Here is a 26,899-nt window from a genome sequence, read left to right as displayed (position 1 = left end):
TTGCTCTCCCTCTAAAATGCCTATGTGCCTTCTTCCCAGGGTCATGCTTCTGTTGCCATGCAGGCTGCCTCCAGGTCAATTGAAAGCGTGAGTGCTGAAATCCCATCCACTTCTGCCCCCAGAAGAAGATGGGGCAAGGATGTTGGGGATATTTTTGGCCAGGAATAATGATGGTGAATTTGCTATTGACCTGAACATGGGAGTAAACTACATCTTTCTTTATGTTAACAAATGGCTCACCTTTTACAGCAGTGGAAGACCCAGGGGAGCTGTAAGGGCAGATTTTGCTTTTCAGAGAGGCAAGTAACCCTGCTTTCTGCCCGTGCCCTAAATATAAAGCAGCACATCTTTACCCAGTTATTTAAACAGTGCAGCTGTATAGAGCAGTAAGCCCACGCCCAAACTCCCCACTCGATGTTTCTTCCTCTTGTCCCTGGTTTGAGTTTGGCCTTTCATTTCTCAGTGATGGGCCTGCCAGCCGGGAGGGCGAGCGGGGCGCTGCAGGAGAGCGAATGAGAGGAGCAGCCCCGGGGAGCCGCACCGCGCTGGCGACGCAGGTCGGGGACCCTCAGCCGGCGGGACGGCATCGCCCCCGCTGCCGCTCGGCCGCCGCCGCGCTCCATACAAGGCTGGAAGGTTTCCACCTTTCCTGCGGGGGGGGCGAGCCGGCCCGCCGGAGCCTGCCTTACCCTAGATGGATGTGGAAACCCGCAAGCTGCCGGCCGGGCGCCGTGGGGCCAGGCACAACCCAGGGTGGTGCAAACCTGGGGTAGGGGGGCTGGCATGGCCCAGCAAGGACACTCGGCTTTGTCCCCACACCGAGCACCAGCCACTGCTAGTGCCGGAGAGACACAGAATGAGCAATGGGGAGCCCAGGTCACCAGCGCTGCGGTGATCCGGCTTGTCTGCATCACTTAAAAAGAAAAAAAAAGGAAATCAGGAAAGAAACATGTACCAGCCCACAGAGGTTAATTGTTTGGTCATGAGAGAGGCTGATGAGAGACATGACAGACTGATGTCTTGACATATGGACTTCAGGCTTAATGTGAGATCTGCTCCAACATTTTATATTATTTATTACTCCTCAGCCACTTAATCTCCCTCTCTGCTATTGAAGAAATACCTTAGTTTTCCTTGGGGGTGGGGGTGGAATAAAAGTAAAATATATGAATGGAGAGCAGGATGTCCTGGGAGGAGCATCCTGGGATGGGGAAGGACTCACATATGAGACAAACTTTAAACAGTAAAGATGACTTCTGAGTCCTGGTCCTGACTGCTGGGTTACAGCCACAGAAGGCACAGGTGGAACATGCACACAGTCAGCATCCCAGCCTGAATGTGGTGGTGGCTGTGCTACTCTGAAGGCCTCCATTCCTTGGTCTGAAAGTGCAACTGTCTGTGTTTCTCACATCCCTCTTTACTTGCTGTGTTTCAAAGGCAATTTCATGATAGGCTTGGAGGCATGGCATGAGCAGGTAGTCATGGTTCAGAGAGCCAAAGCACTACAGGGGAACCGAGGGCTTGCCCTGCTGGTTTGGAGCCTCCTCTTAGAGAAAAGATTAGAGGAAGCTGGGGAGAGCAGCTTACATAGTTTGCTAAGTGGCTGTCCCTGCTGTATGCTGGTGCTGCCCAGCAGCATCTCCCTCACTTACCTTACAGCACTGGATCTGTTGCTCCACAAGTATCACCTTCTGCAAAGCAAAGCTACATATAAAGCTCCTTCCCAAATAAGATTTCTGATACAGGAGGTAACTTTGCACTGCACATTTTGTTTTCCAGTAGCTGTGCGCAGTTGCTCCCACTGTACAGAGAAGAAACAGCAAGGAGAATGAGCTAGTTAGGAGACAAGAATAATGAACACAAGATGATTTTATGTGCAAAGGCATGCAAAACCCATAGCTGCTTCTATGCAGCAGTTTTTGCTTGTGGAGCACAGAAGCTTAATCTGCTCTGCAAAGGCAGGAAGGCTGCCAACCACCCAAGGGTGCACTTCTCTGCACCCTTCAGAGAAGTGGGGTGAAGGGACTTCTTCAAGCAAAGCCCACAGCCATACCTCCTTGTACAATGGACAGATTTAGGCTCCAACAAGTGTACTTTGGGAAGGCAAATTAATGGAGCAGTGACTTTAGGCTCAGTGTGTGGGTTCTGCTCCACTTCTGAGAAAAGTCTGAATTTGGATCCCAGCCTCACTGACTCAGCATCATGTTCCCGACTCACTGCTGGACCACTATGTGCTGAGAAAAAGCTGACATGCCTGGAAGGCTGTGGGTTTGTTTTACAGCTGTACCAACTACTTCTCTGAAAGGAATGAGGTCTTCCTCCATACCATGTGGTGCTAAGCTGTGCTGCCTCTGCTGCTGGTGGAGGCAAGTGGCTTGATTGTACAGAAGAAACTGAAAACCTCATCTGTTTCTTCCTGATGTTCCAGGACAGCTTTGGGAGTGCTAGATGATACTATTGAAGCCTTGATTAGCATCCTGAAGACCACACCCAACAAGTAAGAATTAACCAACAACCTTCACACTGATTTTAAGAGCACTCATGTCCTGTTGGTGCACTATGATGAGGGTGCATTATGATGAGGGTGGGCCCTTCTACAGTCACATGGATCTGCATTTTCTTAGCCCTTTGTGAACTATTTGCAATTATGGCCTCATACCCAAGCATGGATTGTGAATACAGTTTGCAGTTTGATGTCACTGTGAGCCGTCTCACTATTGAAACAAACAATTCACACTAAAAGCATGAGGAGATAGAAAGGTCCTGAGAAGTGCATTTAAAAGCCAAAACCACAAGTGAAGCATCTCCTGTCAGCATTTGGAGTACTGATGGTGAGTTTTGGTGGTAGCTATAACACAAAAGAGAACTGCCACTTCCTTTATGAGACAGCTGCAAGTGGATTTAAAGCAGTTCTTGTCCATGTAATTGTACATAAATGCATTTTCTCCTACAGCCCCTTTCACCTTAGTCACCTCTCTCAGCTGAGTCAAGTTCCTGCAGCAGTCATGCTGCAACATGCTTTATACGTGGGCATCTGATGAGACTGTCTAGGTCAAGTTCCATATGTTTGAATTTAGATTTTTATAACCCTGCAGTTGTAAATACTTTTTTTCTATCATTATTTTCTTTACAATCATGTCATTGTGCTTCCTGTTACTGCCGTACCCCTTGAAGCTGAGCATATCGCAGGATTATGAAATACAGGTGGAGGGAATCCCAAAAGGTTACATCTTTCAAGCTCATCGTGGGGTGGATTGTCCTTAAAGCTTAGCCTTTCCTATAGCTGTCCTACTTGTTCTTAAAAAAAATTTTTAAATCTCCAGCAGTGGAGATTGAGCAGCTTGCTTTGGTGGCCTCTTCAAGCGCTTTGCTTTTCCTGATTATTCTCAGATTGTCCGGTGGTTGTGGCAAATGGTGTACTATGTTACACCTTGCAGTAAACTTTTACATAGTTGAGGTCTGCTACTGTGTCTCACTTAAATTTTTTTCTTCCTGGACTAAACAAAGCCTGCTTCTTTCAGTCTCCTCTCAAAGGTCAGGTTTTCTAGACCTCTGATCTTTCCTGTACTTTGCCTTTGGACTCTCTCCAACTGATGAGTATCTTTCTTAAAAACTGGCACTCAAAGCAAGACACAGCACTCTATCCATGGCTTTACAAAGGCTAAGGGGAATGGGTTTGCCTCTCAAGTCCTACAAATGACACTGCTTTGTATGTGCCCCTCTGGACATGGATTTCCTGGGGAGAGGCCCGAGAGCTGCAGCTGCAGCAATACCATCTGCCTGCATAGCACACATGTCTTTTCATGTCACTGCAATTGCATAGCATCCCCTGGCCTCTAACAGGACAGTCTGATCCAGATCTGTTGATGTCTGCTCTTCTGTGTTTGCTCTGCATATATAACTAACACAGCCTCAAACCTCATGCCATGGACTCCTCCACCTAGAATTAAAGATTGCAGTAGATGCCTGGCCTACGTGTACTGCATTTTGCATTGTATGAGATTTCTACCACCCGTTAGCCTCCATGGTTTTCTCTATGGGATCATCCTAGGCCTGCATCATTGCACAGGGCAAAAACTGGGAGCAAATGAACTTCATGTGTGATCAGGTCTTACAGCAGCTCTCTGCAACCTGTCAGGAGTGGAGGGGCTGTGTGACCACAGTACTGAGTTCTCTGGCAATGCATTTCTGTGGCAGTATCCTTAGCAGGACCAGCGTACACTGGAGCAGACCCAGGTCTGCTTCACATATCCTTCAGATCTCCCTGCATGAATGTTTCTTCTTCTGCAAAACTGTCTCATGGATGGATGGATGGATGGATGGATGAAGCCTGGTGTCTGCAGACGGCTACAGACCAGTGCAACAGCATGTGAAAGTTTGAGCAAGCACTCCCAAAGTGCTTTGCTCTAAACTTACCTGAGTGTAGTTGTGGGTTTGGTCAGGAGGGGATGCCTGACACACTATTGCCACAACTGTGACCTACTGCTGCATGCCCTAACCATTCTGGCTATAGTGGTAAGGGACCCAGCACATCCCAGAGCAGTGATGGATGGCATAGCAATGACTTTTGCTGCCCTGGTCAGTGTTGGACTCACAGGTTAGTGGCAGAGACATGTGGGAAGGAATCCAGTGAAGTGTGCTGGTGCTGAAGTATGGCAAGGAAACTGCCTTGCTCAGAAGTAAGGAAATGTTTGTTTTCTCTCTCTCTAGAAAGTGATTCCAAGCCATGGCCAGAAAAAGTTCTATTTGAAAACAGCCTGAGGCTACCACTGTACAAGTGATGTACTTGGAGATGGGGGAGGGCTGGGTTTCTTTCAAACATTGTGTTAGAAAACAGCAGACTTGCAATTATGGAGAACATCAAAGTGAATGGATTTTAAGTGAAGTTTGTAAGCCAGGGATAAATAATGACAGGTCTGAATGCTCAGTGACTCTCTCATAAAAAAAGATTTTCTGAGGGCAAGGGTGGAGCTGGAAAGGGACTAATCCTTGTGCTTGCCTTTCTGCTACCATCTTCCTTTCCTGAAAGACTTAACAACATTCCCCTGCAAAGCTTGTCACACTTGCTTCATGGTCAGTTTTGGTGCCTGAGAAGTGAGAGAAGCAACAAATTCTGCCTCTTGCACCTTCCAGCCACAAGCATGTCATCTGGCAAGCTCTGCTCAGTCAGTGAAAACAAGAGACTCCAACCTGAATCTCCCTTTTGGTGGCATCAGGAATGAGCTACCCTGTATTTCATCTGTGTTCTCCAGAAGTAAGTGAGTTCTCCTGCTTTCTTGCTACCTTGGCCACGTGGAAGGCACAAGTTGGCTCTGCCTTTCAGAGCTCTGCTTGTGGAGGTGGGTAGCTGCAGCAGCACCTGCTGCACCATGGCTTCCCCCATGCCTCAGGGCAGCCACTTCCCCTGTCACCAGCAGAAGAGGCAGGACTGAGCACAGCCTAGATCAAACCTTTGGTTTGTGCACGAATACACCACTTGACAGGGATTTGTGTGCTATGAAATGGAATGTCCTTTGAAGACTGACACAGAAAACCAAAAGGACTGAGGAAAAAAGCCCACAAAGACCTGCCCCTCAGTACAGGGCACTTGCAGGTAAAACATGAAAATGAGAAGTACTTACCATGGGTGACTAATGATCTCTGTGCCTGTATCATAGAATAAGGATGATAACCCCACTGAGGTGGCCATTTCACTATGCAGTGTGTTTCATGGGAATCTAACATGACTCTGCAGTGCCACTGGATAATTTTACTCCTTATGTCTGTCATACATAAGCAGAACCAGCTCAGCAGCTGCCCAAGTTGCTTTGTTTGCATGGTGTTCCTGTGCACTGCTGAGCAGCAAACACCTTCCCCCTCAGGGTGAAGAGAGTGAGCAAAGGGGCATATATGGGCAATGTTGGTCACATACTCTCTGCAGGATGAAAGTGGATACAACAGGTACATGATAGCAGCAGTAAAGGACTGGAGGTGTAATTCCTGATTCTGTCATTCAAGTGACTCTGTGAAAGCAAAGGGAACAATCTAAGGTACTATCTGCTAGAAAAGTAAAGGTTTTTACAGGGAAAAAAATATCATTTCCACAAAATGACACACTTCAAACAGTATTAACAAATATATATGAAGAAAGCTCTGTGAGTCACTTCGGTGTTAAAGCTCATACTCTGAGCAATCATGGCTGTGCCCCAGTCAATAGAAGATGCAAATAATATCCTCATCAGGTACTCATGCAATCCCACAGTCTAGGGTGAAGGACTGGGGAGCCAATTTTGGAAGTTCAGGTAACTGAGAAGGGAAATAAAGGAAAAGAGGACTTAGGATGGTGAGGTCATAGTAGAAGAGAAATGCAACTTGGGTGAAGAGGCCCTGAAGGAAAGAGAAGATGTTTTGTACTTGGGAGCTTCATTTGGGCCTCTCTTTTTTTCCCTCCAAACACAGCATTCCTGCCTTGGTTGTTTTTTTTTTTTTGCGTCACTTCCAGCTATCCCTGGATGACCATGGCAATTATTCCATGGCACTTCTTAAAAGCACAAGTTTTACCAAATCTCTGGGAAAAAGCCCCTTCCTCCCTAGTTCCTATGAAGCATGATAACCCACTGAGCCCCACCAAATTAATGTCTGCATTTCATAGGACTGAGTTCTTACTGGTAGTGTCCTAGATTGGGGAAGTAGAAACTATGAAAAAGGATTTAACTTGCTGAATTCTTTACCGTAACAGCCCACCATGCAGTTCAAATTTAAGTGCCAAATCCCAGAGCAACAAAGTTTTTGTGTATCTGCAGAATACAGGCACTGAAATTCAGCTGTGAGACTTCACAAAGCAAAAGTCAAGGGCCACTTCAACACAGCCTTGTTCATTGTTATACAGTGACCCAGCTCACCTGCCAGGCCTCATTACGAAGCTTATGGATGTTCTTGGCAAGAAAGAACACGTCCCCAGGGAAGCTTGTGACCTGCAGCTAATATGTGAAGCACAAAGAGAAGGAGCAGCCAACAGTAACCAGAAATACCCCAATGCTCTCAGGCTTCTTCCTCTTTCTCTCTGTTGCAGGGTAAAGAACTAGGATGTACATCCAACCGCTCTCACAGGGAGTCTGCCCCCTGCCCTCCAAAAGGCCCACTCTCCCCTAATTGGATCAGAAAGACCTTACTGGAGACCCACTTGGTCCAGCAGGATTCGAATAACACCCAAGGAAATCAGCAGCACCTTTGTACAGAAGAGAAGAGAACTCTGGGAGTAATGAAAGGAAAGGGAAACCAGAGTACTGTTGTGGTTCCAGACACCTCTCTCATCAGCAGCACTGGCCTCTGTAGCTCCTGTTGCTGGTGTGCTTCCCTTTCCTCATCTCTTCCCCTTCGTGGTGCTGGTACAATTCTTTGCAAGGGCAAAGGTCAAGTGGATCCTGGAACTATCCCAGGTTTAGAAAGTCTTTTTTTGTCCCTCTCACTCTTGCTCGTAAGTTCACAAAAGAGTGGCCAAGAACACTCGTTTCCTTTTGTTAAGGGGTTTGTGAAAAGCCAAGAGTTGGGATGGGCTTAGGAGTGAAAACTTAAGACATTTTCCAGAAATCCAGGCAAGAATTTTGAGAAGTGAAAGTGATGAAGTTAGAAATTCAAATGTCAGGGACAATTAGAAAAAAGGCTCTCATACACTAGAAACCTCACAGTAGTTCTTGATTTTATAATATTATATTGCAATGATGTTGTACATCAAATTGTCTGTGCAAGAAAAAATAGGTATATATGCAGAAGAAATAGGTACAGGAATGGGATATTGGCAACTAAAAACATTTTTCTATTTATGGTACCAGTGGCCTCTGTAAGAGAGATCACTGAGTGTATTTTACACAGGTAAGAATAATAACATTATGACTGTGGGGAGATAGTTGTTTTGTGACTCAACTTCAAGGCACTAAAGAGGTCACATCCTGAAGATTCAGCCACTCAAAAATGCACTGCATGTCTTAAAGCTTGGATCTTCATGGTGTTGAGAATTGCCTGGAAAATTATGAAAATCCTCACTCACTAAATGACAGCTGAGATCCCTCACCACATCTGGGAGGGTCTGAAAAGTGGCTTTCAATAATGGGCTCTTAAAGTATAAGGGTGGGGAAGCAATACAGTAGGACCCCCTGCCTTAAAATACAAAGCCTAGAACTTTTCTGAAGTAATGTGTTTGCTTTCCTCCTCCTTTTGTTTCCCCAGATCTTACCAATTCCCATACCCTTCCAGATTCCTCAGGTGGAAAAGGTCTTGATAAATAATAAAAACTAGAAGGTAAAAAACTTCTAGACATGTTTGTTGTCTCTATCATGCAATTAGGCTGTAGCTGTTGGTTCACAATTTCTAGTACTGGGTGTTCACCAAAAGGTTGTAAGATAAAAGATTTGCTTTTCTCCTAGGAAGCTGCTAGATGAGCCAAGTTCACTTTAGTGTAGCGTTTTCCTGTCAAACAGGATATTTCTGGGCAGAAAGCAGCAGGCATGTCTGGGAGGCCCTGGCACAGCACTGAGTGCCGCACGGCTGCACCCGCTGGCTCTGGGTGTGAAGCCTTGGCCACCAGTCAGGAACAGGATAAAATAGTCTTTTTTTGCCTCCTGAGTGCAGGCACACCTGTGTGAGCCCCCAAGGGAGCTGTTCCGAGTGGGACGGTGGCAGGACTGGGGAGCTGTGACGGAGCACCCTCACTCCATGGCTGGCAGGATGAGCCACCAGCCACATGAAACCATCCTCCCTGTGACAGCATCTGACACACCTGAAGCTGTGCCAGGGGAGATTAACTTGGATATTAGAATAAGGTGCTTCACCCAGAGCGTGGTTGGGCACTGGAACAGGCTCCCCAGGGCAGTGGTCACAGCACCAAACCTGACAGTGCTCAAGAAGTGATTGGACAAGACTCTTGGGCACGTGGTGTGACTCTCGGGGATGGTCCCGTGCAGGGCCAGGAGCCGGACTCCATGACCCTTGTGGGTCCCCTCCAGCTCAGAGCGTTGTGATTGACAAAACGATGCTGCTGGGACTCGCTCCGCTCAGCCCGTGCGGGCGCTTCGGGTACAGCTCCCGGGATGCCGCGCCACGCCCCGCCCCGCCGCGGGACAGATGCCCCGATGGCGGCACTGAGCTTTCCCGCACCGCACCGCACCGCACCGCACCGCACCGCACCGCACCGCACCGCACCGCACCGCACCGCACCGCACCGCACCGCACCGCACCGCACCGCATGCACACTCCGAGGCCTCGCACCCACCGCGGAGGCGTCGGGCGGGGCTGATGGAGGGCGGGGCTGCCTCACACCGCCTATCGTGGCCGATTGGTGCCCTGACGGGCGTGTCAGATAACCAATGAGAGAGCTCTATCCGCGGCCTTAGTGGGCTCTGCTGCTGGGGTCGCGGCCAATGAGGAGCGCGGAGGCGGGCGGTGGGCGGTGCGTGCCGCCCCCGCGGCGCTGCGCGCGGCCGAGGCGGAGAGGTGGGAGCGGGCGCCGCCGCCGCGCGCTCGGGCTGAGCGGCCGCGGGGCCGGGACGGGCACAGCGGGCAGAGCGGTGGGACCGGCGGGACGGCACGGCACGGCACGGCACGGCACGGGACAGGACAGGACAGGACAGGACAGCATAGCATAGCATAGCATAGGGAAGCGCAGCAGTAGCCGCAGCCATGGATCACTACGACCCGCAGCAGACCAACGACTACATGCAACCGGAGGAGGACTGGGACCGGGACCTGCTCCTCGACCCAGCCTGGGAGAAGCAGCAGAGGAAGGTGGGCGCACCCTCTCCTCTCCCGCCGCACACACACCCCGCCGCCCCCTCGGCCGGCGCGGCGTGGCCAGTGCGCTCCGGGCTGGGCGCTGCGCGGCGTGGCGAGACGAGGGGGGCGGCGGGGCCGCGGGGGCGGGCGGGGCGGGCAGGTGATGGCGGGGCTGGGAGGGAGCTGCGGCCGCGGGTCCCCCCAGCAACAGATGCCCGCCCTGCAGCGGCACCTGACCCGCAGGTGCGGCCGGGCGGGGCGGGGACGCGGGGGCGATGGCAGGGCCCCCCCGCAGCCCTCCTGCACCCCGGCGCGCTCCGCGCCCCGACCCCGCCGGCGGGATGGCAACTGGCTTCTGGTTTGAATGGTGTGGTTTAGGGCAGGGCTTGCGCGGAGCTCATGTCCAAAAATGGTAACATTCGGCCCTTTTTTTAAACTAAAAGGGTGACGGTGGGGAGGGGAGCTCAGGAGGAGCTTCGGCCTCGCCGCTCGCTAGTTATATATTATTTTCCCCTCCTTCTTTAAACCAAAAGCATCCTGTATTAGATCACTCAGGAATCCTAATCCCTGAAACATTTCCGTTTTAGTCACTCCATCAGACAACAATAAAGCAGAATTTGGAACAACGCTCTTGCTGGCATGGCAGGGGCACCGCGGGGTGCAGCGGCGCCCGCCGAGTTTCCCAGACAATCACTCGTTCTCTCTGGGTTCTTTTTGGATCGCGTCTTGCGCTGCCCGAGTTGTGAGCAGGCAGGAGAATCCCAAACGTTCCATGTGAGGAAGGACGATATTGCTTTTTTATGCGTAGATGATACAATAATATATATATAATGTAGCCTGAGGTGCGGGGCTTTCTATAAGGAGCTGGGAACACCAAACCCAGTGAGAAGATGCTTATTCCTCTTTAACCCTTCTCCTCCCTGGCTCCTCTACTCCCAGATCAAGGGTTTTCAGGTTCTCCTGCTCAGAGCTGTCTGAAATGGTGCCACTTAGAAGTCTTTCCCCTGGAGCATGATGAGTTAAGTGAAGGTGATAGCTGTAGAGATGTTGTCATCGGTTTCCTTGCTCAGGGACTTGAGTGGTGAGAGTAGGCAGCATGAAAAGTAAAGGATACATGCAAGGGCATTTAATGGAGAAACAGTTGATAGTGTATGTGCTTACTTTTCAACAAAGGAAGAGTGAAGAATTGTCTGGGGTGTGAATGCTGGATGGCTTATCGGAAGTCAGAGCTCTATTCCTTTGAGGAGAGAAGTCTCTTCCTTTTCAAAAGATCTGCCTGACAGAGATCTCCGTTTCCAGCCCTGTGCCTATGTTTGGCGAATACATCTAGAAACAGCCAGTGGGGCCCAGAGTGAGATGGGCAGCCTTGCTCACAGGCTGTGAAAGGAAGTGGTTGTCTTGCTGTGCGGTTTTTTGCCTTTCATGGTGCAGGGTGAGGTAAAATATTTTATATGTAAGTGGTACACTGATTTGGTTGTCAGAAGCAGGAATGGGATGTTTGGATTCAAAAGAAGTCTGAAACACCAGGTTGTGGTACATGCTGTAAAGGCCCTGCTCTTTTAATATTAGCTCCTTCCAGGAGACTTTAAGTCCTCTTCGTCCTATCACAAGAGGGTGACAGAGAGCTACTCTGTTAACTTGGGTTATTGTGCAGAGCGGAGAGGCCAAGAGGGAGTTTTAAGGAATGAATACATCTGTTCAGAATAATCAAAGCCAACTTCTTTTGACGGTCGACTGCTACCAGTTGATTTCAGTGTGCTGGGAGTCACTCTCCAGCTTGCTGAATGGCAGGGCTTTATATGATTAAAGGTCTGTTGCTGGTGATAAGGTCACTTGGTTGTTTCTCTTCTGCTGATGGGCAGCTGAAGCTGTTCCCTTCTGCCGTGGGTGCAAGCACATAGTTTTGTGGTGACCCACCACTCTGGTGTCTGTAGTTAAGAAGATCACATCTGGGACTGATGACTCTTCTCAATTGTAGCCCATCAGGTCAATGACCTCTCAGAGGGATTGATGACTGAACCCCAGCCTGGGCAGGCTGTAGAGATGTCAGAGAGTCTTGATCCTCTCATGGGGATCTGAATATGACCAAAATCCCTGCTGAGGTCTTGGGACTTGCTTCCTTCAGAGGTGGACTGGGTGGTGGCTGTGCCACAGTGCTGTCCTGCCAAGGCTTTGTGCAGCTGGTACTAATTGAGGCTTGGGAACGACTCAGTCTAGGGATGATGCTCAAAGATGAGTTATGTTCAGATTCCTTTCTTCTGGTCACATGGGCTCAGCAGAACTCAGGGCTGATATCAGAAGTGGGAATATCTACTGATTTTTAGTAACAACCTCTGCCAGGAGCATCATAAGGACAAGTTTACCGAGTTTCTGGGGGCTGGTTTACAGGTTACCTCCCTGTGCTGAGGCAGATATTACAGCTTTTGCTGTCTGGGATTGTGCTTTGAAATGGGTAAATAGGCAGACTGTAGAGTGAATTTCATATTTGAAGGGTGAAGCTTGGCCTCTTGAATATGATACAGAGAAGAAATGCTGGTCTAGCATCTCTTCCTACCTGCCCCTTCCTGCCAAGCTGCTGTTTTACAATGTAGTGGTAAAGAGACAGTTCCTGGGAGGAAAGCAGTTTTCCGTGTGAAGCCAATTTTTCATGTCTATCAGAAGAGACTTTGTAAGAGATTTCAGAGAGCTTGTCACAGCATTGCTATTCCTCAGTGGCAAAAAATACAATGTGCAGAACAAATTCAGCTACTTTTCACCTAATATAAGCCTCTGCACAATCTTTTGTGCAGGAGCAGGGGGTCTCTTCTGAGGATTAAAATACTTTTTCCTTTGATCTACATCTCAGCAGTTTGAACTCTTGAACTCATTTCAGTAGTTTCTTCTAATAGCATTTTCTTTCCTCTGCCTTCTCTTTCCTGTCTGGAGTCAAGCCTCATAACAAGCCAAGGCATAACAAGATTGATCCTTCTGTCTCCCACTGTTACAAAGCACAACTTGCTAAAAGCCATTTCAACAGACTCACCTAGCTATCAAGACAGACAAACTTGCCATGTACAAATCACATGCATGGGTGTTTAGTGGCCAAGAGATTGTCACTTGTGCCCACAAGGACATTTGTCCCTCTTGATGACAAATGGCCAGCTGCAGTATTCAAACATTTACTGGCAAGCTGGTTCAGGAGCTGGATTTGGCATGAGGAGCCAGGTGAGCCACTTGGTGCTGAGCATGCCTGCCTCATCTTCGCAGGTGAAGTGAAGAGTAATGGTGAGAAGGACAACTTCCATCCACTGCCTCCTGAGTGTCCCAGAGAGGTCAGGAATGACACTGGGGTGAAGGTGGCATTGTTTAGCATTGCTGGTAGGGGTCAGCCTTCAGGCCCTTCATACAACAGGCTCTCCCGATGGTCACTCTCATTTCGTGAGCTGGTGGCTTAAGGTGCACCTCATTCAGGTTTATTTTAAAATCTGGCCTAAAGCAATTGGTCCCAATTGTAGAGCTAGCAGGGAGACTTTAAATGCCAAATTAAAGTTGTCTTGACAATATGAATAGGAAGCAGTGTTAGTTTGCAGCGTGTAGCAGACAGCCATATGTAAGTTAAATGCTGTAAGGAATGATAGCGATGCTTTTCTTTATTAAAAAAATGGAAATAACTGTGCCTTTTCTTTATCCAGTGCTGCTCTGCCTCAGCAGGTTGACATCTCAGTGGCAATGTGGCAATAAATGATATCTTTGGCTGAGAGAACTGCACTGTTCAGATTTGTGGTGCTACTGAAACAGTGATAGCACAGACTTTGGGAGCACTTCTTCTGCCTTAAATAAATGGTTACTAAGTACAGTTGTTCATGAACTTACAGCAATTCCCTGTTAGAAGCTGCAGTCTCCCAGAAGCCCCTCTTAATCACTGTGCTGTGCACTGCATGTGATGATACACATAACACAAAGGTGATGTCGTCACCTAAAAAGCCACGGGTCTTGTGGCCTTAGTGTGTCTGCATCCAGCAGGTTACTGCTTTTGTTATGATTTGAATATTGCTATGCTGTTTGAGGTGGGGTTGTTAATGATAGAAAGTACCTGTTAAACACCTCACACTCAAGTCTGCTGGTAGTATACTCGGATCAGGTGGTATGTGTCTTGATTTGAGGGGAAAAAACCAAAATGTTTACCCACAAGCGGGGGGAGGGGGCCTTCTCCACAATAATCATGCCACTCTTTATCAAATTTAAGAAAAAGGAATTTTAATACAAGAAGGATAACTGTCCCTAACGACTATAAATATATATATCTATATATGTAGGTATAGGTATAACTATAAACAGACCAGAGCAAACCACTTCCCCAACACCACAGAGGAAAAACAAACAAAACAACAACAAAACCCAGCAGGTTTTCCTCCAGGAGGCAAGTTATACTTAGGCAGTGTCAGTGTCACAGCCCGGCTGGCTGCGAAGTGAGTTTCCAGTCCCTCTCCAGCGAGACAGTGGTGAGCTCTCAGATGAACTGTCTCTTTTCCCTGTGTTCCTTGTCCAAGAAGCAGAAACACGAGCAGCCAGAAGCAGTCCTGGGGCAGGCAGCAGCAGCGAGCCGGCTTCTCCCCAACGTCCCCCCCCACACCCAACTCCCAGCCGTGTGTAGTCCCCAAGAACAAGAGAGACAAACCTGCCCCCACCCAAGTGATCAGCAGTTAACTACTTTTTTGTTAACTACTGGCATGGGCAGTTAGTGGCAGGGGAGAGAATTTACATAATAATTCCAAACTACAACAGTATGAGTGTGACTGTTATCTCTGACAAAATGTAAAAGTCACAATCACAGCTTCCTTTTCTCTCCTTTTCAGAATCCTGTGTAAGGGGAGAATCTAAGGAGATAGTAGGCAGGGGTTAAAAAAGGAGACTGCACGTTCTTTGAGGGGGACTCTATAACAAATCCCAAGGATCAACTTGTGAGAACATGATACTCACCAAACTGTATTGAACTTTTCCTTCTAATCCTCTAGGGAAGGGTGAGACACCTCAAAGGCATCCAGCTACCTACCAGTCCAGTGATGCAAAGTGTGTCTGCTTCAGGCAATCAGTTTAAATTCTTATGCATGTGATTTAGTAATGACATTTTTTTTTCTGTGCATAAGTGCAAAGGCTAGAGAGGATAACATTGTTTTCCACCTTGACCACTTGCAGGGCTCTGAGCTGGGGACATCTGGTGTGCCATTTAAGGCATCTTTAAGTAGAAGCTGTTTGGGAACTGGTTTTCTTGTCTGTCCCCTCAGAAGGAAGCAGGTGCTTTTGTATGAGGTGGTGTTGTGTGTGTCTATAATTCAAGTGTAACTGGATGGTAACTGAGAATGTCAGCCAGTACAGTGTTCATGAACCCTAGAATCACATTTTTAGAAGCCGCGTGTGTTACCGGGGTGACCCAGGGAATGGTAACTGCTCTTCCCAGCCCTGAGGTCCCAGCTGCTCCTGCTGTATGCACTTTGCTCCTCTCATGTGTGCTGGGTGAGAGGTGCAGTTCTCTTGTCTTTAACTGGAGGAGGAGCAGGGTTCAGTTGGCCTCCCCAGCCAGGTTGTGAGCGTGTGCTTCTCTGTGCTGCCTCACTGGAATCCACCAAAAGTGTTGACCTGGAGTTCTTAAGGCTGGCACAGGCAGCAGTGACTGAGAGGCTGAAAACTTGCACAGCTGTCCTGGGGAAGGACTGAGAGTATTTTTGAACTACCTGTGGATTATCACTGTTGTGCCTGACACTTCAGCTGTTCTCCAGGGTGCACTTCCACTAGCAGAGAATGGCTGTTCCCTTTCTGAGAATGAGGTGCAGAAAGCAGTCACTGTAGAAAACTGTCTGGGGAAATGTTGGGAAACTGCAAAAATACCACATACAGTGGGCTGGTCTCACTTTAATGTGCTGTGTCTGCCCCAGGGGCTCGCTGGACGTATTGCTGTGATTTTTAGAGGTATTTTGTGCAATCTAAGAAATGATGCATGAGGAAGATGGGAGACAGAGTGCAACAGAGTTGGCTCTTCTTTTCTGTGAGAATATACAACTGATTTTTTGTCATGTGTGACTACTGGAAACATGATGGTTAGCATAAGGAATGTGCTTAGCATGACTTCTACAAATCTTTTATAGCAATGTAAAACCCTGTCATCCCCGCCGAGCCATTTGTGAACTGTGTCTGAAGAGGGGAAAAACACATAACAATATACTTGAGAACTAGGGTTGGAAAGACATAAGCTCAGCAAGAAAGGCACTTACCTTTTCTTCACAGAGGTGTAAGATTTATGCTAACTCTGGGATTTTGAGGCTGAAGCATGTTACTCAAAGCTTGGATCTGTTGAGGTGAGTTGGTGTAGAGTGGTGAGATGGACTTGTCAGATGTAGTACTGTCTGTGTGGTGCTGGTCATGCCAGAGAAGTCTGTTTTATTGAAGTCTGTAGAGTCACCAACCACTTTGTCTTGACCCTGGTGCGAGAAACTGACATAAGGGTTCCAAATAGTCACCCAGATTCCTGAGATGAAACTGGGGACTTCTTGGGCCAATCAAAAAAAAGTGTTTAAGTGAGCAAGAGCACTAACATTAATATGAGTTACAAAAAAAAGCTAACTTCCCATTCCCCTCCTGCCATTGCCTTCCCTGCTCTTGTTCCCTGCCTTCCTTGCTCTTGTTCCGCCTCTACATGAGAGCAGAACTTGGTCATAGGATGTTTGTGGTGTGGCCTGGTGCCAGTTTTAACCTCTTGGCTCCCTATTAGGCAGCAAAGCAGAACCGTTTTTGCCCCATGCTGATTTCCTGTCGTTGTGTCTTTCCTGCTCAGCTGGCAATGAGTGTATCCTATTGGTAAGGGTTGGGTCAGGCCTTTGCAAGCAAAGTACTTGTACCAGTACTGCAGTTTGCTGTCCTCTCATGCATTTACCTGCAGTTGTCCTCTCTTCTGCTGCTTCCAGATCCATGGCTGCTTTGGATACTACAGCATAAATGAGGTTCTGCAGAGACATTCTGAAACCTCAGTGTTCTGAAACAGCTCCCATTGGCAGGACTGGGGTATGCGTGCATAAGCAGAGGGGATTTTGCTCTCATCCAGACGAGTCCTCGATTTGTCATTCTATTTTATGTAGACTGAAAACGTGTTCAGCCCTGTGGTGTGAGAAATAACAGCAAAACTGGCCTTTCTATTGTATTAGAGCCAAGATAGGAAGTGCTGTCAAGTGAAAAAAACATGCCTTGGCTATGCTTGCTATAATGGACACCACTGTTGTGTGTCTCCGTATCACCTGTCTGTCACTCAGATTGGAGTGGTTTCAGGTAGATCTCTGAATACCAGCAATCCAGGGCTACTGGGCAATCTTGCAGAAACACACCAGTGTGGATAGTTGATAGGCAGCTAAGGCTGCAGGGAAGACTTCTTAAGCAGCAACCTTTTCCACCTCTTAGATGACTTATGTGTCTATGGGATGGCAAGGATGACTTGATGGATCAGCTGATTGCTACTTTGGCAGTCTGCTTGACTTTGCAGTGACTGTGCATTACTGCAGTGTGAGGCCTGCCTTTTAGGATAGCACAGGTGGGCTCTGCTCATATGCCCTATACATGGCCCTCATTTTGCAGAGAAATGAGACCTTGTATCTCTGTCACAGAGATCAAGCAGCCAGGGCACTTGCTACTCCTCACTGCAGCATATGATGCTACGCACTTGAACTTAATTGCTGCTGTAAATGGAATTTGTACTGTTACATCTCTGCTGCAGTAGCTAGGCCATAAAGGCCTCTGAGAGATGAGACAGTGAGAGAACCATGTATGGTCTCAGTATCCCAGCTGAGTGCTCTTTTCTTCATCATGGAAAGTGATGTGTACATCCTAGAGCCCTGTTTCCTGGCCAGATTCCTTGGCTCTACAGCAGCTGAGTTTCCCTTGCTACCCAATGTACTTACCTGTAATTCCCCTCACTTTATTTAAATCTACTCTTCAGTACATGGTGAATTAGTTCTGCTACCTAAATTATTAAACTCGAGAAAACTTAAAATTTTGACTCCATGGGTGGAAAAAAAGCAGGCTAATTTCTTAACTGCTAGACAGTGTCAAAAAAGAAGGCTGTTTAAAGCCATTCAGACTACATCTACGCCAGCGGAAGACACTTAATTTCCTAAGGAAAACTTTGATTGCAGCCAAAATCAGTTCCAGCTTTTTAAGGATATTTATGCTTCCAAGTGAGTTTCCTACATGTCTTATCTTGTTTGGGAGATGTGGACATCTCTCACCAATTAAGGAGGGGAGAGTAGTAGCTCAGATGCAAGGGTGTGATGGCAAGAGGAGTGTTTGTTCAAGCCTCTGCCTTCCCTCTAGCTCTGCCTGTGGTGTTGCTGTACAAGAGGAGCATCTCCACAGGAAGCATTGTTCTTGGCCACACCTCGTTCTGTGCACAAAATGCAAGACCGGGTGCTTCGTCAGTGCTTGCTCATCAAGCACCTTTTGGGAGCGGCATTTGCAGGTGGCTGTGCTGTGCAGAGAAGGCTGGGTGGGAGCAGCGGGGGAGTACATTCACAAATGGGAACCAGTCTGTTTCAAAGTGGCCAACATGTGGAAACTTGCTGTTTCCCAAGGGTTTTGTTGGTCCGTTAGGGAACTCTGGCCAGGGATGAGACTGTTTCCAGCTGTGGTGAGCCAAGTGTGAACTCACTCTGGGCAGGATGCCCAGATCCACTGGTTTTCTCCTGCCAGAAATCCTCACCCTCCAGCCAGTGATACCAAGCTCAGTTTCTGCCAGTCCTCAGCTGAAGACCTCTGAAGGAAAAACAGAACAATGAGACCAAACAGAGCAAGACACTACTGAGGAAGGGGCAAGGAGAGTCACTAAAGAGCTTGTGCAGGGGATTACAGTGGTGGTGTGTGACCACCAAGGACTGGCTGTTGTGGGTGAGGGCTGTTGAGCAATGTAGTGACTTGCTTTTCCTAGGGCACGTAGAGAGGTAGAAGTGAGTGGTTGTGGTGCAAGGGATTGACTTTCCTTGGCTGGGCAGGGCTGCTTGACCTGCAGGGACACGACATACTGCTGGCAGTACCATGAGGGTAGTCATCTGTGAATGAGTATTGTTCCTTTCATTGTGGTTTCAGCATGCTGGGGATTTCTTCTGTAAAGCAGGATATTGGTTTCCTCTTTTGTGGATGGTGCCCTTCAGGATGGGGAGACTGTGTATCTGGGAGTCTTGTCTTCCTTAGAAAAGGCATGGCCAGAAAAAACTTGATCCTCCAGAGCTGGCGGTTCTTCTTGTTGCAGTTTCTGCATTGGGATAGGACTTCTTGCAGGAATCCTTTGGTCCAGGTTGAATTTCTGCAAACTGCTCTGTAGTCAGGTGCTGTGAAAGGGCAAGGAGATGAGTGTGTGAGGTGTGCAGAGCCTCCCTGCATGTTTCTTGTATGGATTTCTGGTCCTTCCAATGCTGGCAACAATTGCTAATGAAAAAAATTTCTGCTCCTTTTGGTAAGTGTTCTTGACTCGATAGTGTGGGTGTTTGCATGACGCTGTGGAGCTAGCAGCTCTCTGCTAAAGAGTTTCTAAAATGCCTGTAGTCACAACTTGCATGCTGAAACAAAGCATCTCAGGCATGATACTGTGTCAGTAGTTTAGCCTGCACACACCTACATGCATCAGGTCTTCTCAGTCCGGTCGTGGAGTGGTGTTGGAGCTGGTGTGACCAGTGTATTAACAGAAGATCTTCTGTTCCTGCAAACACACCTCCTCCAACGCTGATAATTTTCACGTGCCAGCATATCATTTAGTGACACATTACACTGCTGCTTGCTGTTGCAGCCTGTTGCAAATAGCCTGACCCAGCCATCTACTAAGAGCCTCCAAGGCTGAAATCTGTTTTCACCATAAAGCCAAAGGAGTGTTTCCCTCGCCCTCCTATAATGGGTTGTTTCTTTAAAGCTGTTAACTGGCCATAATCCAATCATTACTACTGTAATTAGTGAACTGCTTACAGTAACTAAAGCATTTGAAGCATAATATCCTCTGTTTTCAGAGCTTGGAACAACTTTTCCTGCAGTCTAGTGAGAGGTAATTACTGCCGATGGCCTAGGGGTGGGTGCAGGGGACACAGCTGCCCCACTGCCTCTTGTGCCAAGCTCCAGCTGGTGCCATGTGGCCTTCCCAGAGCAGGGAGAAGCATCGGAGCCCTATACATGTGAGCTGTTGTGCCTAGCTTATGGTGGTCATCTGCTGTCAGAAAGGAGCCTTCTCTTTGTAAGCTGTGGCAGAAGACAGTGGTATTGGGTGGATCTTGCAGGGCATCTGGTGTCATTGAAGGTGTGTTGTAGTAGGACTTAATGTTTGGTTTATAAATGGTAGAAAATCGCTATGTGGCAGCAGGGTTGATGTCTCCTTGCTGCCAGGCTACCCTCTTGTCCCTATATGCAGTGTGTATGCTCTCCCTTCACCCACCAAATGACTAAGTTCATAGGCAAGGCCAAGGGATTTCAGCTTCTGGCCCTGCAGATTGATTCTGCAGGACTTGGGGTTTCCAAGCAGACACATCACTCACTGCATTCTTCAGCTACTTCTGCTTTTGGGATCAATGAGGCAGCTTTCCTAAAGGTTTCACCTACTCTCCCCTGTATACCCTGGCAGAAGGGCAGTACCAGCTTGCTTCTCTTTGTTCTGCTTCCTCATGTTTACCTCCTGAGATGAAGCTTGTTGTAACTTAAGCTCTTCCTTCTTGGGGAGGAGGAGGGGCATGGTAAGGATCAAGTGTGGGCAGCTTTTAAAACGGAGAGCCCTGCTGGATGAGGAGGAGTGAGAGTGGGTAAGTGTATGCAAGTACAGCAAGCAAAGACCCTGCAGTGGTTAAATACCTATCTGCCCAGCTGCCAGCTATCAGCCGAGTAGGATATTTGTTTGCAATATTTGGCCTGTGATGGGGTCAGAAAAATGAAGTCTTTTTGGCCTAAGGAGGGTTTCTTTTAAAAAAACCCCACAGAACAGCAACAACAAAAAACCTCCAAAACCAAAAACCACCACTACTAGCACCACTGTCAAAACTCACCCACCTAAAACTACTCCCATTGCAGGGTTTTCATTTTGCCCTTTAGCAATTATTGTTCCTTGTCTCCACGCTTTGTTCCTGTGTGGTAGTGTGTTTCTGATATGGATATAACCAGAGAATAAAATCACCAGCATACTACTTTTGTAAATTTTGCTTTAGTTTAAAGCATCTTGTAGTATTCCTTGATGTCTTTTTCTACTCATATTTCCCTATCCCAAATTCTACCTCCTCTTTGCCTTTTGTTTTCTTGCCTCACCTTCATTAACAGGAGTTGGGGAGGGAAATATGTGTTCCCATCTGACTCTGCCATTGTGTTCAGTGATCTCTCATATGCTTTCCATTGAGGATTGCTGTTCTGCTTAGGTGGGTTGCTGGCTTTCATGAGCTGATACATTAACAAAATGGTGTGGTGCTGAGAAGAGCTTTTGAAACTTTTTGTTAGTAAGATTTTAATGATTATCTTCTTCTCTTTCATGTAGAGACTATTTTGGTGGCATCACTATTCTTCAGAGGTTATTTGGAAGTCCCCCACTGGCAGTGGACTCCAGCAACCCCTGAGCAGAGCTTGCTCTGCTTCTGAGTGGGGCAGCAGCAGGCATGCTTGAGGTAGTGTTTGTATTGGGCACAATCATGCTCTGCTATAATGAATTCTTATGTGAACCCTTAGCACAGTGTTGTCAGGGTGCTTATTTGTCATGAAATTGCAGTGCCCAGAAAAACCACCACCCTTCCAATCCTAGCAAAAGAGAATAGAAATATTAGCTAGATGTGCCTGTTTCTGTCAAGCTAACTTGGGACTTCGTTTACCCACTGTTTACTGCTTGCTTTGCCTACCCACCTAGTTGATCAAGGGAAGCTGACCTTTTTTGGTTTCAGTGAAGCTTTCAATACTGTCTCTCACAGGATCCTTCTGGATAAAATGTCCAGTACAGCTGGATAAACACATCATGTGGTGGATGAGCAGTTGGCTCACAGGTCAAGCACAGAGAGTAATAGTGAATGGAGTGACACCAGACTGGTGACCTGTCACTAGTGGGGTTCCCCAGGGCTTCATCTTGGGGCCCTGTGATCTTCAACATCTACATAAAGGACTTGGACACAGGACTAGAAGGGATACTGAGCAAGTCTGCAGATGACACAAAACTGGAAGAAGCTGTTGACTCCCTTGAAGGCAGGGAGGAGCTGCAGAGAGAGCTGCACAGATTAGAGGACTGGGCAATCACCAACCTGTGAAGTTCAAGGGCAAGTGCTGGATTCTGCACCTGAGATGGGGCAATCCTGGACGTATGTACAGAAAGGAGTGCCATGGAAAGGGACCCAGGGGTCCTGGTCAGTGGCAAATGGAATATGAGCCAACAGTGCCCTGGCAGCCAGGAGGGCCAACTGTGTCCTGGGGGGCATCAGGCACAGCATCACCAGCCGGTCAAGGGAGGGGATTGTTGCACTCTGCTCTGCACTGGGGTGGCCTCACCTTGAATGTCGTGTGTGGGTTTGGGCACCACAATATAAGAAAGACATTAAGCTCTTAGAGAGTGTCCACAGGAGGGCCATGAAGATGGTGAAGGGTCTTGAGGGGAAGCCGTATGAGGAGTGGCTGAGGTCACTTGGTCTGTTCAGCCTGGAGAAGAGGAGATTGAGGGGAGACCTCATTGCAGTTACAACTTCCTCATGAAGAGAAGAGGAGGGGCAGGCACTGATCTCTTCTCTGTGGTGACCAGTGACAGGACCCAAGGGAATGGCCTGAAGTTATGTCAGGGAAGGTTTAGTTTGGATGTTAGAAAAAGGTTCTTCACCCAAAGGGTGGTTGGGCACTGGAACAGGCTCCTCAGGGAAGAGACTCCTGGCAGCCAGATCTGTGCTTTGTTCCAGGCTTCTGAATACCTTTTGCTAGGTTGGAAAGCAAAGCAATGCTTTCTTATTTTATTTAAGCCCTGCCCAAATTCCTTGAATTTTTGCAGCTTGGACCAAGTGATAGTTCTAGTCTGCATGTGAAAAGAAGTGTCTGCAAACTCTCCATAGGTAGGAATGCAGCTTAAAAGCACCTCTAGCCATGCAAGATGTCTGAGATTGAAAAAGGGTTTTGGAGTGGAGAATGGAAATCTCCCTGCCACGAGTAAGTCGTGTTGAAGGCTGTGAGACTGTGCTTATGACTTGATAGATTAAGGGGGCTGAAACTAGCAATAGCTGTTTGAGAAATAGCTGTTCCTCCTCCCCTTTGCGAGGCACAGCCTTTGCATTGCTCTAACATTTACTACTTGTGGACATGAACTGTGAGCCAGATGAAAGAACTTTATCAGTGTTAAAATTAATTTACCAAAACAATAAGAGGGAGAAGAGTTAAACCTAGATAGCTTTCAACAGTGAGGGAGCAGCAAGAGAATGGGAAAGAGCTGGAGAGAGTCTAAGAAAAAAAACCAATCTTGACTGGTTTTGCTGTGGAAATAAATCCCAGCACATCTGTGTTCTGAACATCACATTGCCTGGTTCCCCAAGCACTGTCCCTGGACTGGGACTTGGCATCTGTCTCATTTTCAAGTCCAATGCAGTCTCCTGCCTTCTTGGAAGCAAGTGCTTAATGGCTGGTCGAAGAACGGCTGCGCAGCAGCTGCTGAGCTGGGAAAGAGGCTGCTTCTGTTGCCTATGCAGGAACATCAGCCGCCTACCTCCTCTTAGACCCTGAGAGATTGCCAGAGTTCAGAGCAGTTCTCACGCTCCCAGTTGCTGAAGCTTTGAGGAAACAAAGCTGCACAGCAAGGGCAGTCTTTAACCCTCCCAGTCTGGAAGCTCAAAACCTGAAGACTTTGCCATGCTGTTTTGCAGAATACCAGACTTCCTCCATGAACAGGTACCAGTGGTCTGGTCCCCATCTTTAAAGAGAGGCAAGACAGTTGTAGGGAGTTTGGGTAGCAAATGGTTGTGATGTGGGTTGGCCCCTCATTCCTAGGAGCTAGTGCTTCCCTTTCGGAGAATACAGCTGGGGTTGTTTGCTGCTATAGGAAGCTAATGGGAATTCCCTGTTAGCAGGGAGATGCTCTGCTGTAGTGGCTCCACTGATGGGTACCTGGCTCTTTATTCCCTTATCCAATGCATAGTGCTCTGATCTGATCTGGTTTTGCTGCCATATGGACATCTATTGTTTTGCTGACTGTTGCTTCAAATGTCGTTCAAAGTTGGCAGCATGAACGTGTCAGGACTCAGTGCTGAGTATTGCTGGGTAGACCTCAGCCTACAGCAGTCCTAAAAACATAGAAACCACACAGAGCTGGAGACAGCCTCTAAATTATCAGGGCTAAGTTCTTAAGCATCAGGAAGTCAGGAAAAAAAAAAGTACTAGAGTAGCCTGCTAAGCAAATGCAACAGGCTTAGCTGTTTGGCAGCTGAAAAGGGAAGAAATAAATTCTAATTCACTTAACAATACCTTACCTGTGTGTAGAAATGAGTTGGCTGGTTCATGGCATGGGAGGCAGTTTAAGTGGAAATGACTAACTTCCTCTGGCAGTTATCAGTACATTGCATAGGTTATGGGAGGTAAAATGTGAGGAGGTCCTGGGCCACTAATAAGTGTGGCTAGGCTTGCTCAGTATCAAGTTGAAATTAATGCTGTGAAAAGTCTACTTTCTGAGTTGGATTGCCTGATTTCTGCAGGAAGAAAATGTTTCTCTTACAAGCACAATGCTCTGTGGCCATCTGACTGTGTTAAAGGAAGCAAGCAAGAGTCTTGCAAAGGATAGGTCCTACATTCCTTGATAATAGGATATGTGATCCTGTGGAAGGCAAGAGAATCCCATGGGAGAGAGGGCCTGAAATTCATTACTGTTGTCTTCTGGTCTGCTGCTTCAGGTCACATTCGCTTTCCAGCCTGTGGTGAGTGTTGGTGTAGGGTTGCATGGTCATAACCACATGACGTGTGGCAGCAGTTGGAGTGGGAGAACTGAACTGGATGCTTGTGTAGCAGCCACGGTGTCCCTGGGTGATGGCCAGTACCAACTGTAGAGTGTAACAATTGTGTGATTGCTTCCTGTGGAAAGGGTTGAGACAGCTATACCCATGCTCTTCAAGCCCACCCCCTATATATTCAGGATGTTGGGAGTGGGATTATTTCTTCCCTGGCCCACAGGCAAGATCGACTCGAGCCTCACACTGTGGGATCTTAATTATCCATACCCTTTTCCCTGTGAAACTGCACGTAATATTGCCCAGCCATATGCCTGGATCAGAGCAGGGTAGATCAGCAAACAGCAGATACCTTGGGGACTGGTTGTGGTCAGAATTGCATACATCCTTCTGTAATGTTCCATTGTGTTGATGTGGCTCTTCAGAGGAGACAGCAGCAAGCATGAAGCTGAGGACAAAAAGCCAATTGGTTTGTGGAGATGGTGTTTTGCTGTTCCTGCTGCAACTTTGTGCTGATGTGCAGCTGCCAGCAGGAAGAGGGTTAAGCCCATGGTATCACATGGCACAATTCTGTTTACTACATACTTCTCATAATCAGGGCTGGCATCCAAATCCGGATGATTATTACTTAATCAGAGACCCTGAAACAATGTGTTTCATGTTGGTATTCCTCTGAAGCTATGTAGTCTGCCATCATTTTTCTTGTAGAGACTGTGGTTCTCCCTGCAGCCTTCAAAGGGAGCTATGGAGAGAGCAGAAAATGAACAATTTTAGGACAAAGACTGGATTAGACTGAACTGCATTTCTCCATGGTGTAAGCTTGAAGCCAGGGGAGTTCTGCCAGGAATCAACTTACACCATAACTTGATTTCTGCCAAAGGAGGCTTTTACCTTGCCCTGATCTGAGATTAGTGCACCGGCTCAACAGTGACCAGTCAGGGAAATGGGACTGTGCCCCTTGTCTTAACGGTTTAGATGGATGTTGTTCAGCGATTTGACCAGTGCTGAATACAAGCAGTGGTGGTGATGGTAGAGAACTAAGCATGACATTCATATTAGTTTTTAAGGTGTGGTTTTGGATAAGAGGGAAGGTATAATTTTACAGCACGGTCTATATCTTATTCTTGCTATCAGCATGGGCATTAGTGTAGCAAACTTCCATGGGGTTGTGATTTACTTTCCCACTGCTGCTTCTGCACAAGGCAGTTCCCTCTGTTTCTTTCTCTCCCCTAACAAACTCATTTCTGCCCATGCACATACACACCATGGGGCTTTTCCCTTTTACAGTGTAGTAGCAGTTCACTTGTAAAGACCATGGTGCTTTATCCTCTTCAGAGCTTCAACACTTGGCAGCAAGCTGCATTGCTGCTGTTTCTGAACACAGATTGCAGAAATCTGTTTTTCCCAATGCTTCCAGAAGTCTTTTTCCATCAACCTCTTTCTGTGTTATCTGAAAAGTCACATCAACATCATCCGTAGATAAAGTTTATATGAACTAAACACAGAAGAGGAAGGACAGAGATGCCCTTTTCCCCCCGTTCTCTGTGCTGAAGCCAATGCTAATGGAAAATAACTTCCCTTGACCATCCTGTTTGTTGTTGGGGTCTACCTGCTTAGGAAACTCTTGGGCTGAAGGGAATTATGAGACATCTTTTGATCTAATCACAAGCTTGAAATAGACCTTCCACATATCTGCTAGTAATGTCAAAAGGGCCCTCCTTTTTTTTTCCCTCAACCACCATGATTTTGTTTTGCTCCTTTGTACTTCAGGAGGAAAGGAGATGAGTTTCTGCCTCCTGGTGTGTTGAGTGCTGGCTGTGGATGCTAACCTATGTGTCTTAGCCACAAATATTAAAAATATAGTAGTTTGAGTCTGTCTTGAATTAACTTTTATATATTGATCTTACATTGAACTTCATTATTGTAGGAGAAACAGAAAGCTGTTTGAACTTCCAGAAATAGGCCCAAATTCCTCTTATGAGAAGGCTCATGGTGGATGCTTTAGTGTGCTGGCAAGATACCTTTTGCAGAAGATATTGACAGACCTTGTATGGATGTTTCTGGATTAAGGTTTTTAGGTCTTCTTAAACAAGTGACAATAAATGCTTCCTTGACTGTTTGTACGAAGGTCATTTGACTTCCACCTGGCACCTTAGACTGCTATCTGTCATGTGTGTGCACCTTACCTCAGATAGTTTTTGTTTGAGAAAACACAACAATTATTG

At 47.4% G+C, this 26,899-nt stretch overlaps 1 protein-coding gene across 5 annotated transcripts in view; it reads left to right on the top strand.

Annotated features, from left to right (window-relative positions):
• Positions 1-9,438: 9,438 nt before the first annotated feature.
• ACTN1 (actinin alpha 1) overlaps positions 9,439-26,899 on the top strand; it is an 84,004-nt gene continuing 66,543 nt past the window's right edge. For 2 of the 5 annotated variants that reach the window (XM_071558162.1, XM_071558164.1), the window contains exon 1: positions 9,440-9,759. In XM_071558162.1, the coding sequence (XP_071414263.1) occupies positions 9,655-9,759 (105 nt within the window). In that variant the 5' untranslated portion in view covers positions 9,440-9,654. Of the gene's footprint in view, positions 9,760-26,899 lie in introns of all 5 variants that reach the window. The other 3 variants (XM_071558161.1, XM_071558160.1, XM_071558163.1) reach the window with 2 other exon arrangements.

The sequence above is a fragment of the Pithys albifrons genome, chromosome 6, assembly GCF_047495875.1.
Source record: "Pithys albifrons albifrons isolate INPA30051 chromosome 6, PitAlb_v1, whole genome shotgun sequence".
NCBI classification, from domain to species: Eukaryota; Metazoa; Chordata; class Aves; order Passeriformes; family Thamnophilidae; genus Pithys; species Pithys albifrons.
Note: the sequence above shows the minus strand (reverse complement) of the source record. Positions and strands in the feature narration are given on the sequence as shown.